This window comes from Narcine bancroftii, chromosome 4, assembly GCF_036971445.1.
Source record: "Narcine bancroftii isolate sNarBan1 chromosome 4, sNarBan1.hap1, whole genome shotgun sequence".
Taxonomy (NCBI): domain Eukaryota; kingdom Metazoa; phylum Chordata; class Chondrichthyes; order Torpediniformes; family Narcinidae; genus Narcine; species Narcine bancroftii.
Window position 1 is genome coordinate 313,255,267 of NC_091472.1, and position 18,109 is coordinate 313,273,375.

Sequence of the window (18,109 nt, forward strand, 5' to 3'; positions counted from 1 at the left end):
TGTACTTACTCCCAAGTACCTTAAAGCTGTGCCCCCTCATATTAGCCATTTCAGATAAGACCAACAAATGTGTGCCCACTACGCCGAAACTCTGTGACTCCTTACCTGATTGTATTTCTCCGAGGCGTTCAGATGCAATGGCAGTGTGTACTTGGTAAGGCCCTCATTCTGGGGAGATACTTTCAGTGTCAATATCTGATGGGCCTTCGGGAGAATAAAACCAATGTTTGGCTTAATTCTAATGATGGTTTCGTGTGGTGAACGCAGGGAAAACGTCAGGGGAGTATCGCCTGTATTTTTGAGCAGAAGCGTCCTATAGGCTGTCCCTTTCTCATACATGGCTGGCAACATCTGTAAGGGAAACATTTGACTGGATTAGAAATCACAAGCGCATCATCAAAGAACCCTGTTGATATCACTGCAGACATATGTAGCATCTTTACAAAACCAATTGGGATATGGTGACATAAACATTTCAATACAGGACTGCAAATCTTTGAATCCTGGAATGCCTTTCTATTCTAATTAAAGCAGACTCAAGAGGTGACTTAATAGAGGTCTGCCAAGCAGACTCGATGGACCAAATGGCCTACTTCTGCTCCTCGATCTTATGGTCTATAAAATTGTGAGGAGCTCAGATGGGGTGGACATCCAGCACGTTTTTCACAGGGCAACGGCAGCAAACACCATAGGACGTCTGTTTAAGGTGAGTGGAGGAAAGTTTAGGGGAAACATCAGAGGTAAGTTTTTCTGTACGCTGGGAGCAGTGGGGGGCTGGAATGCACGGCCATGGGTAGTGGTGGAGGCTGGTACAATACGGACATTCAAAAGACTCTTGGATAGGCACATGGATGTGAGAAAAATAAAGGGTTCCGGGGGTGAGGGAGCTGAGGGTTAGATTGTTGTGGAGTAGGCTTACATGGGAAGGCACGACATCGTGGACTGAAGCGCCTGTATTGATCCGTAATGTTCTGTATTGCAAGAGAGGGCAGGTGCATATGCTCCAGAAGTCTCTCTACATCCTTCAGCTTCCAACACTGTTCAATTTTACATCAGCAAACTCCAATATGTTTTGCTCAATGTAAGAATGGTCCCCTTGATTAAATCACTGGATGAAGCAGCAACTTTGATGAAAGGTTCCAACCTGCAACTTTGACAATTCTTTTCTCCCACTGATTCAATCTTCTGAGTTCTTCATCAAATTATTTTTTTTGCATCAGATTAAGGATTCAGTAATAGCAATGATGGTTGCCAACAGATGTCATGAGTGAACACTAAGCAAGAGAAAGGAGACTTGGTAGACAATATAGCCAGTGTTTAGTGCAGATCAATTCAGGAAGGACTTTTGAGAGAAGGCCCTGCAGAACCAGGACCAAATGACCCATAAAGAAACACAAAGTGCAGATACTTGAGGTCACACTAGCATTTTTAAGCAGAAAAACCTGGACAAACACACTCATACGATCCTGAGATTCTTAATTTTAGAGATAAAGCCTGGCAACAGTCCTTCCAGTTCACAAGCCTGTGCTACCCAAATACACCCACAAACCCCATGTGTTTTTTGGAGGGTGGGAAGAAACCAGAAGACCCAGAGGAAACCCACACAAGCCACGGGGAGAATGTATAAATTCCTTCCAGTCAGCGCTGGATTCGAACCCGGGTCACTGGTGCTGTACTTGCATGGTTGCTCAATGCTATAGTCAAAGTATATACTGTCAGAAGCATCTAAAAAAATAAGATGCTAAACTTCCCCTCTAGAATAATGGTAAAAGAATCCGTGAAAGATAAAAGCAGGCAAATTATCCTAATATTAGCTCTTATTGCGACAGATGCAAGAATGAGGACAGTTCACTAAGTCATATGTTCTGGTCTTGTTTGATCCTTGTTAAATACTGGGAAGAGGTCTTGCACAATTTATCAATAATTATTATTTATTATCCTTTAATAGCCTTGTTTGGAATGGTTGAACAGAAGGCAGTGAAATGTTTTTTTTTAAACTTTGTTACAGTTACTTCATTGTTATGCATCATTCTCTTTTTGTATGTATTTTTATGTAAGATCTAATAAAAATATTGAAAAAGAATTGGAAGAAGAGGCTGGTTAGGCTGGGACTTTTCTCCCTGCAGCATAGAAGGCTTTGGGGAGAACCTTATAGAGATTTATAAAACCAGAAGGGCCACAGTCTAAAACAACATCATAGCTTTAAGGTGAGACGAGTGATTTAAAAGGGACTGAAAAGATATGATAGTCCACACAGAGGGTGATAACTATGTGAGATGAGCTGCCAGAGGAAGTGGTAGACGTAGCTACAAATGGATAGGAAAGGTTTAGAGCAGTGGTTCTCAACCTTTTTCTTTCCATTCACATACCACTTTAAGTCATCCCTATGCTATCGGTGCTCTGTGATTAGTAAGGGATTGCTTAAGATGGTATTTGGGTGGAAAGAACGTTTGAAAACCACTGTTTTAATCTACCTAATTGACTCGTTATGTGCAGGGTTTCAGAACTCCAAAGGAAATGGGCCAATGACAATTTTTCTCAAGCAAAATATTTCAGTAACAATTGGGTCCAGAGCAGTGATTCTCAACCTTCCCTCCCCACCCGCCTCCCACCTTAAGCAATCCCTTACTAATCACAGAGCACCGATGGCAGAGGGATGACTTAAAGTGGCACACGAGTGGGAAGAAGAAAGTTGAGAACCACTGGTTTAGAGGCATATGGGCCTAAAGCAGGCAAATGAGACTAGCTTGGTTCGACGTTGGCCGGCATGGCAGCCCAAATTCAGCCAATTGACCTACAACCGCCAGTACATTTTTCGAATGGTGGGAGGAAGCTGGAGCACCTGGAGGAAACCTACGCAGACCTGGGGAGAATGCACAAACTCCTAAGAGACAGCGCTGGATTCGAAGCCTGGTCCTGATTGCTGGCACTGTAACAGTGTTGTACTAATCATGCCTCCTGATATATCTTGACTTCTTTAAAAAAAAATGGGTAGCACTTTAAGGTGTTTTCTTTGCTTTCAATCTTTTAATACACTTTTGAAGTTAAATCTATTCAAATAATTTTAAGATGAACTATCAGAGATATTTATGAAGAATTAAAAACCCTGCTGCAGTAATTTGCCCAGTTCCCCCGCATGTGGAGAGGGCAGCACAGTTGATGTTGTGGTTAGTGCAACGCCTTTAGAGCACCAGCAATCAGGACCAGGGTTCAAATTCCACGCTACCTGTGAGAAGTTTGTACGTCTGTGTGGGTTTTCCTTGGGGTTCTGGTTTCCTCCCACCACTCGAAATGTACTGGGAGGGTGTAGGTTAATCGGGCAGCATGGACTCATGGGCCAAAATGGCCTTTTACCATGCTGTATGTCAAAATTAAATTAAAATTAAATTCTGGTATGGCATTAGGGTTGGTGAATCGAGAGAACAGGATGGGGCCAGTAATTCTGGTGCAGATATATGAAGAATGAATGGGTAGGGCAGCAGACTGAGATGGTCAGTGGATATTTGCAGTAAAAAAATGTAAATGTGTTGACAAGTAATGTGAGAACTATGGAGACTTTTTGGACCATTCAATCTGCTCTATTCAGGGCCTTGGGCTCCCCCTGCTGGACAAGTAGGTCACTTCTACAGAAGCTCTCTTGAGAGCATCCTGACAGATACATCACAATGTGGTACAGTTAATGCAGAGAAATGGATGAGTTGCAGAGGGGAATAGGTGGAGTCTCCCTGCACCCCCCCACCCCCCATCCACTTGATCTGCCGGAATTGTTGTCTGAAGAGGGTGCGCAAAATCATTGAGGACCCCTTCCATCATACACACAGCATCTTTCAGTTGTTCCCATCAGGAGTGAACGACCAAAGGAACTGCTCACACGGACCATCTGAGACGATCGTCTTCCATCTGAGACACGAGCTGCGGTCATGTTGTTTGGTTGGAAGACTGATCTTTGCTGAAACAAATCTTTCACTTTAAAGACGGCAAACATAAAAGAGGTGGACAACAGAAGAGATTCAAAAACGTTTTAAAATCCAACATGAAGAAATGCAATATCGACATCAATAATTGGGAAAGCAATGCCGTGGACAAGAAATGCTGGCAAACCATCATCCGAGAAGGAACAGCAACTTTCAAAACCAACACCGTGCAGAAATAGAAGAAAAGAGAAATAAATGGAAAGAGGAGCAGCAAGAACCAAAGCCCGATCTGCTATCTGGAACAACCTGTCCTGAATGCGGGAGATCTTTCAAAGCCAAGATTGGACTCATAAACCACTTGAGAGCCGTAAATTGATCAACGGAACAAATTCCATCATCCTCGACCTCAAGGAACAGCCATGACAACAATTCATGAAACAATATTTCTTTATATGTATATACAGGGTATGAATACTTCTCCTGCATATGTAATGTTTGTCTGGTTGTGTGTTATGTCTGGTTGTGTGTTTGCATGTTTTGCACAGAGGACTGGAAAACATGTCAGTGGATGGTTCAGATGATAATATACTTGACTTGACAGATTGAGCTCAAAAAACTCTGGTTAGACCACACTTGGAATATTGTGTTTCATTCTGGTCACCTCATTACAGGAAGGATGTGGAAGATGTGGAGAGAGTGCAGAGGAGATTTACCAGGATGTTGCCTTGATTGGAAAACGTGACTTATGAGGCAAGGTTAGCAGAGCTGGGACTTTTCTCTTTGGAGTGAAGAATGATGAGAGGTGATTTAATAGAGGTCCATAGATTATGCCAAACTGCATGAGTTTTTCAAGCTTTGTTGGGACCAAGGAAAACTACCTCAGGACCTTCGTGATGCCACCATCATCACCCTGTACAAAAACAAAGGTGAGAAATCAGATTGCTCAAACTACAGGGGAATCACGCTGCTCTCCATTGCAGGCAAAATCTTCGCTAGGATTCTACTAAATAGAATAATACCTAGTGTCACCGAGAATATTCTCCCAGAATCACAGTGCGGCTTTCGCGCAAACAGAGGAACTACTGACATGGTCTTTGCCCTCAGACAGCTCCAAGAAAAGTGCAGAGAACAAAACAAAGGACTCTACATCACCTTTGTTGACCTCACCAAAGCCTTCGACACCGTGAGCAGGAAAGGGCTTTGGCAAATACTAGAGCGCATCGGATGTCCCCCAAAGTTCCTCAACATGATTATCCAACGAAAACCAACAAGGTCGGGTCAGATACAGCAATGAGCTCTCTGAACCCTTCTCCATTAACAATGGTGTGAAGCAAGGCTGTGTTCTCGCACCAACCCTCTTTTCAATCTTCTTCAGCATGATGCTGAACCAAGCCATGAAAGACCCCAACAATGAAGACACTGTTTACATCCGGTACCGCACGGATGGCAGTCTCTTCAATCTGAGGCGCCTGCAAGCTCACACCAAGACACAAGAGAAACTTGTCCGTGAACTACTCTTTGCAGACGATGCCGCTTTAGTTGCCCATTCAGAGCCAGCTCTTCAGCGCTTGACGTCCTGCTTTGCGGAAACTGCCAAAGTGTTTGGCCTGGAAGTCAGCCTGAAGAAAACTGAGGTCCTCCATCAGCCAGCTCCCCACCATGACTACCAGCCCCCCCACATCTCCATCGGGCACACAAAACTCAAAACGGTCAACCAGTTTACCTATCTCGGCTGCAACATATCATCAGATGCAAGGATCGACAATGAGATAGACAACAGACTCGCCAAGGCAAATTGCGCCTTTGGAAGACTACACAAAAGTCTGGAAAAACAACCAACTGAAAAACCTCACAAAGATAAGCGTATACAGAGCCGTTGTCATACCCACACTCCTGTTCGGCTCCGAATCATGGGTCCTCTACCGGCATCACCTACGGCTCCTAGAACGCTTCCACCAGCGTTGTCTCCGCTCCATCCTCAACATCCATTGGAGCGCTTTCATCCCTAACGTCGAAGTACTCGAGATGGCAGAGGTCGACAGCATCGAGTCCACGCTGCTGAAGATCCAGCTGCGCTGGGTGGGTCACGTCTCCAGAATGGAGGACCATCGCCTTCCCAAGATCGTGTTATATGCCGAGCTCTCCACTGGCCACCGTGACAGAGGTGCACCAAAGAAAAGGTACAAGGACTGCCTAAAGAAATCTCTTGGTGCCTGCCACATTGACCACCGCCAGTGGGCTGATCTCGCCTCAAACCGTGCATCTTGGCGTCTCACAGTTTGGCGGGCAGCAACCTCCTTTGAAGAAGACCGCAGAGCCCACCTCACTGACAAAAGACAAAGGAGGAAAAACCCAACACCCAACCCCAACCAACCATTTTTCCCCTGCAGCCGCTGCAACCGTGTCTGCCTGTCCCGCATGGACTTGTCAGCCACAAACGAGCCTGCAGCTGACGTGGACTTTTACCCCCTCCATAAATCTTCGTCCGCGAAGCCAAGCCAAAGAAAAGAATAGATTATGAGAGACATAGCTAGGCTTAACAGCCAGCACCATTTTTTTTCCTGGGGCAAGACTAGTAAATGCCTGAGGACATCTGTACAAGGTGAGGGCAATAAAGTTTAGGGATGACATCAGGGGTAAGAGTTTTTACACAGACAGTTGTGGATGTCTGGAATGCATTGCCAGAGTTGGTGTTGAAGTCTTTTACATGGGGACATTCAAAAGGCACAGACACGTGGATGAAAGAAAAATAGAGGGTTATGGGTGTGAGGTAGGGAAGGGTTATTTTGTTGATTTTGGTTGGCACGGTTAGCGCAATGCCGTTACAGCGCCAGCGACCGGTGTTCGAATGCGGCACTGTCTGTAAGGAATTTGTACATTCTCTCCGTGTCTGTGTGGGTTTCTTCCCACTGTTCAAAAATGTACCAGGGTTGTAGGTCAATTGGGTGTAATTGGGCTGCACGGTCTCTGGGCCAAAAGGGCCTGTTACTGTGCTGCATGTCTAAATTTAATTTAAAATTTATTTAGGTCGGCACAACATCATGGGCCGAAGGGCCTGTAATGTTCTCGGTTCAGTTCTCGGGCAGGATTAACTTGGAATCATATGGCCCATAAAGAGTGCTCAACTTATGTCTGCAATGCACACTTATCTTTCTAGATATTACGCTGCAGAGCAGAGTAAATACACATCTGGACTGACAAAGTGGTTCAATTTCTAGATTAATAATCTGGAGTTCAAATCCCAGCAAGGCAGCCGGGGAAGTTTAAACTCAATTCATTAAGTATTCTGAAATGAAAAAACTATAAAAGGTGGGTATTACTAATGGTGTGAAACACGAAAGTCTGCAGGTGCTGTTATGGCAGTGAAAACACACAGAAAAGCTGGAGGAACTCAGCCGGTCTTGCAGCATTCATTGGAAATAAAAATATATTAATGACTTTTTGGGCCAAAACCCTTGTTCAAGCTATAAGCTATCAGACAAAAGACTGAAGAATGGGAGGGGGAGGAGCCCAGACCAATAAAAGGTGTGAATTGGATCTGATAAGAGGAGAGGTGAGAATTGATTTTGGCTCTGTGAAAGGGGACAGAGGGAAAAGGAGAGACAGACAGAGCAGGAAAGACAAGAGGGGGAAGAAGGTGGGGGGAGGGGGGTGGTGTTTAACGGAAACTGAAGAAGTCGATGTTAATGCCATCTAGTTGGAGGGTGCCCAGATGGAAGAGGAGGTGTGGTTGCACCAATTTGCAGCTGATGTCAGTGCATGAGGACCATAGACAGACATGTCGGCAAGGGAATGGGGCGGGGAATTAAAATGGGTGGCTACTGGGAGAGCCACGCTATTGTGGTAGGCAGATCTAAGGTGCTGAACAAAGTGATCTTCCAGATTCCAGTCTCTCCGATGTAGACAGAAACACAATGGGAGCACCAGATGCAGTAGGTGACCCCGCAGATTCACAAGTGAAGCGTTGCCACACTTAGGAGGTGCTTGGGGTAAACCCTGCTGCTGGAGGACCTCAGAAGCGCGAGTGCCATCAATGGGAAATAAAGAATTCTCAACGTTTCAGGTTGGGACCCTTCATCAAGATTTCATGATATTGACTCCAATTCTGATGAAATGGTCCAACCCGAAACATTGACCGTTCCATTTCTTCCATTGATGCTGTTCAACCTACTGAGTTCATCCAAGCAGAGTGCTGCTGTTCATCCACAGTTTATTAAATTAGCCATTGTTTTATCAACCTTCTGAAAGTCTTCATTTTTCAATGGAATATCACTTTGTTAAGAATAGTGATATATTTGTTAAATGTTATCTGCGATTTTACCTGTTTTACCAGTCACATTTAGCCAATAGTTTGGAACGACACTGATTTTACACTACATACAAATAAATAAGAAATTCACTCACTTGCTTCCTTCAGCACACCAGAAGTCGACTTTCCTTTATTATTCACTCAACACAACATTGCATTCTTCAACACCCCAAACACCACCAGCTAAACTCCTCTGACCTTTTCATTGGCTCACTGCCACATGGGTGATCCTGACACTCTCACTCTCCTCCTCCTCCAGGATACATCACCTGTGTACTGATGCTTAACACATCCACACATGCGCGCTATTACCCCCGTGCATCACATCGCTTACGTCATCGGCAGGCACAACTCCCGATGAAGGTACGAATCCACAAACATTCATATCTTGGTAATTGGCTTTTACTATTGGTACAGTTTCCTACTGTAAACATTGCATATATAATTTGATCATATTAATTATGAATTAAGCAAAAAAAAACTGCAGATGCTGGAAATATAAAAACAGAAAATCTTCGAAATTCTCAGCAGGTCAAACAGTATCTGTGGAGAGAGAAATACAGAGTTGCTGTGAGAGGAAAGAGTGAGCAGGATGGAACAATATTCTCTGAAGTTGAGAAGAATGAGAGAAGATCTCATTGAACTGTGCAATTCATTAGAGACAAGTTAGATGTAGCGAGGATGTTTCATCTCATTGAAGAGTCTAGGACCTGAAGCATTGTTTGACATTGCTTCTCTCTGTCCAACAGCAAATACCATAGACAATGCAAGTCCATGCAAACATAACATGATGGAAATGCTCAGGATATCAGACAGCACCTATTGCTAAATAAACAAGGGTTAAATGGCGGAGCTGCCAAAGCTGCTGTAACGGCAGGGCAGAGATACAGTGCTATTTCGAAGGGTTCAACCAAACGGTCTAAATGATGGTGGCTCCATAAAGGCTTTAAATGGCCATTTAAAGGGCTGAAGGTGTTTGTAAGTAAAATCCTGCAACTATTGGAGGTCCATACCCTAGATGGCAGAGCCTATGCCTAGCAGCGGCCACAAGGGGTTGCAGAATCTGGGGAGCAACAGACTTGCGCAGGCCATCAGAAGCGGGAAGAACACCTCCTGTTGAGGAGGAGGCGACCCAACAGGACGGCGACCATGGTAGCGGACCGGCAAGGGTCTCAGCGACTGAGGGGTCCATATAGGCTGCAGGCGAATGACAGTAAGGGGGACCCGCTCAGGCCCCATGCTGCTGGACAATAGTTCATAGAAACCAGGAAGCCGGGGTTCGAGTGGGTGCTGAGAACAAGAAGGGACCCCTTCTCGATCTTGTCGGAGGTTTGGTTCTAGAGCTCAGGCGGCTGATGGATTGAACAGGAGTCTGTACGGATGCAGAGACTGTGGGAGTGCTGGTGGGAGAGCAACTCTGAAGGGACTCTCTTGCTTCTCTTTCTCTCTTACTGTACGGGATGCCTGGCAATGCTAATTGTGGCTCTTTGCTTTATGACAGACAGAGGAAATTTGGTGTAATATTACATGTTCTGTACTATTACATGACAATAAAGGAATTTTGAATCTTAATCCTTGAAATCATTGATATTCCTGCACAATCAAAACCTAATGCCAGACTCTATGTGGGTTGGCAGTGGATGGGTATTTACTGGAAGCCTTCCCATTGCAACAGGCACTTTACTATGCATGTCCATCACCATTATTTTTCTTCTGCAGCCACCTCATTGAAATCTTTAGCTTGGTCCCCTGGAGCTGAATATCCATGGGACTTTTGTAAAATGATCATTCACTTACAAAGAAAAAAAAATATCGCCACACCAGGACGTGCCAAAATACTTTGCACCCAAAGACTTATTTTTGGATGTTGGAGAGGCGAGAGCCAATTTGAGAAAAGTAAACTCCCAAAATCAACAGTGTGATTATAACGCAGTGATTGATGCAGGCTGAGGAATAAACATTGGCGCAGAGGATTAGGGAAAAACTTGCCTGCTGTTCTATTAATAGTGGCATGGAAGCCAATACATTCTTCTGAGAGGAGGAGAACAAGAAGGTTTGGGTTTAAGGTGCAGGTGGGACATTTAAGAAGGTCTGAGGAGAAACTGAGGTGGTCCATACCTGGAATGAGTTGGCAGAGAAATCTGTATAAGGGGCACAGCTCCGACCATCAATATGGATGGGAACGACTTTGGAAGAAATGGACTAAATGTAGGGAAATAGGACTAGCCCAGAGTGTCCACTTGATGAGCATGGACAAGTTGGGCCGAAGGGCCCATTCCATTCTGTATGATTCTATGAGAGGCATAGCCACAGTTTAATGGCTCATCCGAAAGGTCGCGCCTCTGATCATTCACTTCTGATTTTGTGTGGCATGAATCCAAACTTTCTGTCTCAGAGGCCAGAGGATTGGAAGAACAGGTGGAGAAAAAGCATGGTGCTTCAGAAGGAGCAAGAGTAACCTGGAAGGAGGAACGGCAGAACGTGAAAGCAATTAACAAGGCGTTCATACGTGTGAGCTTTATCAACAGCGGCACCATGCGCAAAAGTAAGGAAGATATACTGAGAGCTTAGAAAACACTGATCTGGCCTCATGGGGTGTTGTGTTCAATTCTGATTGTTACATTAAATGATGGATGTCCAAGTATTAGAAATTGTCCAGAAAAACAAACTTACAAGAATCCAAGGAGGAAGGACCCCAGTTACAAGGCGAGGCTAAGTCTGTTTTCTTTAGAGAAGGCTGAGGGGAGATTTAATACCAATCTATAAAATGGTGAGGGGTCTGGAGAAAATGGTGGCGATCTCCTTTAATGGAAGGTTCAACAATCAAAGGTCACGGATGTAAAATGGAAGGGATTTCAGAATGCCATGAAGAAAGGCCTTTGTATTTACACAAGAGTGTGGCTGGAATCTGGAATGGCCTGCCTGCAGATGTGGTGGAAACATGTTCCATTGTGGTCTTGAAGGTGTAGTTATAAATACACAATGAGAGACTAGAAAGAGAGGGCTAAACTGGGTGGAACTGGTGAGTCATTCTGGTAGCAAGGCAGCATGGAAATGATTGGCTGAATGGCCACTATTCCATTAAGTAAGTATTCTGTGCTGCAGTAGAACCACAGCAGATGCCATGTGCTATAATGAAAAAGATTTTATGTTATGAAGTGTGGAGCAAGCCAATTTATAGTTCGTAAGCGAGTGAAATGGTAGGTGTTTATATTGGAACACAATTCTGTGTGTTCACTTCACATTGGAACAGTCTGAATTAGCTAAGGAAACTTTTCACGGGATCTTGGGTTTCTTATTTATTTTGGGGCAAACATCTCTCCACACATCTCTCTGCGAAGTGCCAACTTCCTCAGAACATTCGTTCCTGCAGGAAAACTGGAGAAAAGCCCACATGAAATTATCAGCTTTGTACTCACCACTTTAGGAGAGTCGAGGGCAAAATTGGGAATGAAGTGCTCGTGGCCTGGCTGGAACGTGCTTGCTTGCACGTGCACTGTGAGGAACCAGGGAGGGCATTGGATGGCGCCCTTTACCAGACGATGGTCGCGCATGACCTGCAAATGACACCCACAATTTGAAGATTTGAAGGTCAGTTCACTTATTTGCCGTGATAGGGTTTTGCCAAGAGAGAAATTTATCCTTAATCACTCCATTCAAATGCCCAAGGCAGGAGAGGCTTCATTTTGTGTTTTAATACAAAGGAATATTGGATGCCAAGTACAAGTTCAAGTTTATTATCATCAGATCGTAGGTAGACAACCTGACAAGGCAGCTTCTCTCCAGGCAATGGTGCAAGCACAAAAACACATAATACACTGTACATATATAGTCTAAATAAATATTTGGGATGATTTTCATGGTTGTAATATGAACCTCATCAACCTCAGCCTGCGGGAAGAAGCTATTCCCCGTCCTCCTTGATGGTAGTGCTGGATGGGAGCATTGTCTAAATAGGGTTCAAGGAATTACAGAACTCTCCCTTGCTCTATGAGACCCCAGTGATCCTCGGCTACTTTAATGATCCTCTATATAGACTTCTGGTCTGATGCATTGCAGCTACACAATGATCTAGCCGGACAGAACACTCTCAAATGTGTTCCTGGAAAAGGTTGTCAAGTTGGGGGCCAGTCGCCTTGCCCTTCTCACCCTCTTTAGGAAGTGCAGGCCCTGATGCTGTTGTGAGCCCAGGATAGGTTGATCTTATCTGCCTGCCAAGGAACTTTGTGATCTCCACTCTCTCCTGGGTGAAACCATTACTGTAACTTGCACATAGCTGAAATGACCAAGAACAAATTTCTACCCATTTCTGTTCCATTGAGGATAGACGTTGGCTGCATTCGACAACAACTGCATACACGTCACTAAAACATGATGTCTTGACTTTAGAGGTGACATGGTTAGTGTAGTGGTTAGCTCAAAGCTATCAAAGCACAAGCAACCTGGATTTGAATCCTGCACAGTCTGTAAGGGATTTGTACATTCTCTCCGTTGTCTGTGTGGGTTTTCCCCAAGCGCTCCAGTTTCCTCCCACTCTTCAAAACTGACTGGGTAATTGGGCGGCACAAGTTAATGGGCTGAAAGGGCCTGTTACTGTGCTGCATGTCAATTTTTCTTTTAAAAAGTAGTTTCAATTGTTCAACATTTTGTTTGTCCTCAGCAGCCCAGCCATGTTCATCATGTAGCTTCAAAACTCTTTGTAGCAAATTAAATGTCTTTGAGTGGTGCTTATCATTCCACCATGGGATCCCACAAGGTACAACGTGAGAATGGTGAGAAATTAAAACAAAAAAATGGTGGAAATATTCAGAAGGGGCTCCATCAGTGGAGGCAGAATCAGCGCTAGCATTTTGGGTCAATGGCCTTCATCAGAATCATCAGGTATTTGTAGAGGAATAAATATTGTCCTGGACACTTGGCTGAAGACGCTGCTCTTCACCCACCCAACCTAAGGGCTGTGTGCTCAGCCCGCTCCTGTTTATCCTACTGACCCATGACTATATAGCCAGATCCAGCTCCAACGGAGTCATCAAGTTTGCAGATGGCACAACAGTCGTCAGCCTCATCAGCAACAAGGATGAGCTGCACTGCAGAGAAGAGGTGGAAAATCTCGCAGGACTTCCAATTGTCTACTCATGGGATAACAGCAGCAATCTAACACTCCTACCTGCTTTACAGTTTTTCTATCTATCTTTTATTTTACAACTAAATTGCTCCATATTACTTGCCTTTCTGACTTCCAATTATAATCACAATGAAATGGCTACAAGAAGCAAATTTGGGAAGAAAGAGCCTGAACATGGAGGCACTCAATCAGCACATATGATAACCAGTGATCTTAAAGAAGACTTGCAACAGATTAACACTAAACTTGACCAAGAAAATCTCATGAAATTGTGCAAAAGTAACAATCTGAGTCTCAACATGGACAAGATGAAGGAAATAATCATGGACTTCAGGGGGACCAAGAAGAACAACCGACCACTACACATCAACAACTCTGTAGTGGCGAGAGTGGAGACCACTCAGTTCCTTGGAGTTCACTTAACTAGTGACTTATTGTGGACACACATCTCCTCACTTGTCAAGAAGGCAGAACAGAAATTGCACTTCCTGAGAAAACTGAAGCCACTATCATGTCAACCTTCTATAGGAACTCTATCAAAAGCACCCTGGCTGCCTGCATCACAGTGTGGTTCGGTTGCTGCAGAGAAATGGATTGAAGGTCAATCCACAGGACATTAAGAGTGGCAGAGAGGATCACTGAAGTCTCCCTCCAACTCCATCGACATGATCTATCGGAATTTTTGTCTGAGGAGATGTGCAAAATTATTGAGGACCCCTTCTACTTCGCACACAGCATCTTTCAGCTGCTCCAATCGGGAAAAAGATACAGGAAGGTCAGAGCTAGTACCACCAGGCTGAGGAACAGCTTCTTCCCACAGGCATTGAGAATGCTGGACAACCAAAGGAACTGCTCACACTAACCATCACATTTATGTACAAAACAATATTTATTTATTTGTATACATGAATACTTACCCTGCATATGTATTGCTTGTCTGTGTGTGTGTTATGTCTGGTTGTGTGCCTGCGAGTTTTGCACCACGGACCAGAGAACGCTGTTTTGTCAGATTGTACTTGTACAATCAGATGATAACAAACTTGACTTGACAACAGTGGTCAAAGTAGGCCTACTTGAACATTAATTAGAACTATGCACTGAGCCACAGTGGACATATTACCCCACCTGGAACAATTCCAAAGTTTCTAAATCTTATAATAAGCAAAAGGTGTTCAGCCGCATACTGATAAAATGTTGATATTTTCATATTCCTGAAATTTAATGCAGACGGAAATTGAATAAATTGAGTTAATGGCTTATCCTGGTAGTTCTGCATGCTTTTCAGCACTGGACAGAAATGTCAGCCTTGAACATTTTTCAAGACTCTCTGTCGTGAGAATTGAAACCCTAATCCATTACTCTGGGGCAAGATTTAGAACCATAGTCTGTACCAAACCATTATTCTGCCTGGTCCCATTGACCTGCACTAGACTATAGCTTTCCGTACAAATCTAGCCCACATTCACTACTTCATCTGGCAGCTCGATCCACACTCTGAGAGAACAAGTCCCCCCCCTTAAACATCTCACTTTTCACCCTTGACCTATCTTCTCTTTCTTGTCTCACCCAACCTCAATGGAAAAAGCCTACTTGGATTTTGGCACCATACCCCCTCATAATTTTAAATACCTGTATCAAATCTCCCCTCATTCTTCTGAGCTGTTTAACCTGTCCCTGTGAGTTAACATTATATGGGAGGTCTCTGCACTACTGACCTTGTAATAAGTAAAGCATTCTAATTCAGCTGCATACAACATGTTGAGCTTATTGGGGGAAAAATGGATCCGGAAAGCCATACTCTTCAAGGGGGGGATATCAATGGTCTGAGGCATCACTGTAAAAACGCTGCCTGGTTGGGTCACCCAAAGCACTGTGATCTTTCCTTTTGTGTGGTTCATCATGGAAAAGGGCAGAGGTACAACCCGATCGCGCTCCAGACAATTCCCGAAATCAAACTCTCTCTTGCTGGTGGACACATGAGGTGGAAACATGGTGAGACTGCTTTGAACGCCATCGTCAAAGTACTCATTGATCGTTGGGATGTTGGGAAATGAGGCAGGTGCTTCCAGACAATCCTGTAAAGAAACCCCAAAATTAAAACCATGATACAAAATAAAAACAAAGACATGATAAACAAAGCTCAACGCTGTTACAGCACCAGTGACCCGGGTTCAAATCCGGCGCTGTCTGTAAGGAGTTTGTACGTTCTTCTTGTGCCTGCGTAGGTTTCCTCTGGGCGCTCCAGTTTCCTCCCACCCTCCAAAACATACGGGATTGTAGATTAATTTAGGTGTAATTGGGCAGCATGAGTTTAAATGGCCAAAATCTGCTTCTACTGTGCTGTAAATAAAATGTTTTAATTTAAAAATTTAAAAAAATACGAACTGTGAGACTACTTGTTTTTGATGTGCAGTATTTTACTACAGGTATATAAACCATTAGTTTAACTGGATGAAACTCATTAACATTGTGCTCAGAAGAGTACATCAATGACTGGAAACTTTATCCAATAGTTAACTGCACAATCAAACCTCCAGGTTCAAGAATAATTTCTTTTCTACTGTTATGCAGGGAGTCCCTGGGTTATGAATGTCTGACTTATGGACGATTCATACTTATGAACAAATTGTGCCCCCAATTCACACATAAATGCCCCTTCTGGTATGCAAGAAATCAATGGAACAAGATTAAGTGTCAACTTTTAATCATGATCTATTTTTTTTCTATCTAAGCTGTTTAAGAATTTTTTTTTAAACAGTACTAAGGCAAACATTTGACTAACTGACACTAAATAAGATCCACATATATCTGTCCCGACTTATCTACAAATTCGACTTAAAGACAGATGTAGGAACGGATCTCATTCGTATTCCAGGGACTCCCTACGTTCTTGACTGGATCTCACACTGGCAAAAGCTGAGGCCCTTGAACTGCCTTTTATAACTATAGTTTTCTCTATCCCCTAAACTATTTGATAATTAACTGGCATGCACAACCCAGACTCTGCTGGAGAAACTCAATGGGAGAAAAAGAATAGTTGATGTTTCAGGTCAGAACTTTTCATTAAGATCACTTTGTAGGGAGTCACGTGATGGAGTAGTGGCCGGACGGTGAACTCCAGCCCTCTCCAGAAAAGTCAGAAAAAACAAAGGAAAACACAAAGGCACAGAAATAAAAGTTAAAGAAAAGTGAGTATAAAGGTGGAAAGAAGATGGCGACAAAAAAAGAAAAATCAAAGTCAACGGTAAGAAGAGAGGAAGAGAAGACAACGGAGGAAGAAGGAGAAGGCCTTACCTGTTCGAAGAGGCCCGCGGTGGAGAGAGAAACCCGCTCCCTCAGGTCGGTAGAAAGTGGACTACAAAAGTGGCTCATTGAGCCGAGTAAAAGTGCGCAACCGCGCATGTGCGACTCCTCGCGCATGCGCGGTGCGCATGAAAAAAAACACACCGACGGGAGGGGTGACCAGCTGGGGAGTCGATCTCCACAGCCGGCAACAACAGCTGCAGAACACCTGCAGCAAGAAGAGAACACAGAAGACAATGAAAACAAGAAAGAAGAGAAGAAAAGGGCAACAAAGAAACAACAGATGGCCAACCCAGAGGAAGAAGAAGAGGAAGAGGAAGAGCACAGTGAAATAGAAGAAGAAGGGAAAGGCAAGATAAAGGATATACTTTCTCTTGTTAGAGGATACATGGAGTCATTTAAAGAATGGCAAACACGGGAATTTAATGATTTAAGAAGAAGAATAAACAACACAGAAGAGAAAATGAATAAAATAGATATGACCTTAACAGAAATGGGAAAGAAAATGGACAAGATGGAAGAGCGGGAAGCAGCAGTAGAAATGGAGGTAGAGGACTTAAAAAAAGAAATTAGAGGAATCTAATAAAAAAGTTATAGAGACACAAGAACTGTTAGCTCAGAAAATAGATATAATGGAAAATTATAACAGAAGAAATAACATAAAGATAGTGGGCCTTAAGGAAGATGAAGAAGGCAAGAATATGAGAGAGTTTGTAAAGGATTGGATCCCTAGGATCCTAGGATGTCCAGAACTACAGCAAGAAATGGAAATAGAAAGGGCACATAGAGCATTGGCCTTTAAACCACAACCACAACAAAAACCAAGATCTATTTTAGTAAAATTCCTAAGATATACTACAAGAGAAAAGGTAATGGAGAAGACAATGGAAAAAGTAAGAGAGGGCAACAAGCCACTGGAGTACAAAGGGCAAAAAATCTTCATTTATCCAGATATAAGTTTTGAACTCCTAAAGAAGAGAAAGGAGTTCAATACAGCAAAGGCGATTTTATGGAAGAAAGGGTATAAATTTATACTAAAGCATCCAGCGGTATTGAAAATATTTATTCCAGGACAACAAAACAGACTATTCTCGGATCCAGAAGAAGCACGAGAATTTGCAGAACAATTACAAAATAGACTGAGGGATGAAGACGTGTAATGAGAGTAAAAATGACCACGATTTATATGTACGTGGGTAAAGAGGTATAAGTGTGTAGATGTATAATGTGCATACGTGAATGTATCCGTATTTAGAGGAAAATATAGATAGTATAGACAAGAATTAATAAGGGAAGGAAATGGAATAGAGGGAATAAGGAGGGAACTAAAAGGGTGACCTTTGTTACATATGAAAAGTGAAATCTTTTCTGGGGGGGGCTGGGTGGGGAGGAGTTGCGGTCACAGCAAAATCAGCTGACGCTTGCGAGTGAATTCGCCAACCCAAATGGAGAGGGGAG

The 18,109-nt window shown here is 43.5% G+C and overlaps 1 protein-coding gene and 1 long non-coding RNA gene across 14 annotated transcripts in view; one reads left to right on the forward strand and one right to left on the reverse strand.

The window, feature by feature from the left end:
• Positions 1-18,109, reverse strand: part of cfap65 (cilia and flagella associated protein 65) — a 213,429-nt gene that overhangs the window by 116,262 nt on the left and 79,058 nt on the right. For 10 of the 12 annotated variants that reach the window (XM_069935942.1, XM_069935939.1, XM_069935940.1 and 7 more), the window contains 3 exons: positions 15,064-15,423; positions 11,643-11,780; positions 106-351 (listed from right to left, as the gene is read on the reverse strand). In XM_069935942.1, coding sequence (XP_069792043.1) covers positions 106-351; positions 11,643-11,780; positions 15,064-15,423 — 744 coding nt within the window. The remainder of the gene's footprint in view (positions 1-105; positions 352-11,642; positions 11,781-15,063; positions 15,424-18,109) is intronic. The other 2 variants (XM_069935948.1, XM_069935949.1) reach the window with 2 other exon arrangements.
• Positions 1-18,109, forward strand: part of LOC138762261 (uncharacterized) — a 102,808-nt gene that overhangs the window by 42,603 nt on the left and 42,096 nt on the right. For both annotated transcript variants that reach the window (XR_011356863.1, XR_011356864.1), the window contains exon 4: positions 532-706. This is a non-coding gene — a long non-coding RNA (uncharacterized lncRNA). The remainder of the gene's footprint in view (positions 1-531; positions 707-18,109) is intronic.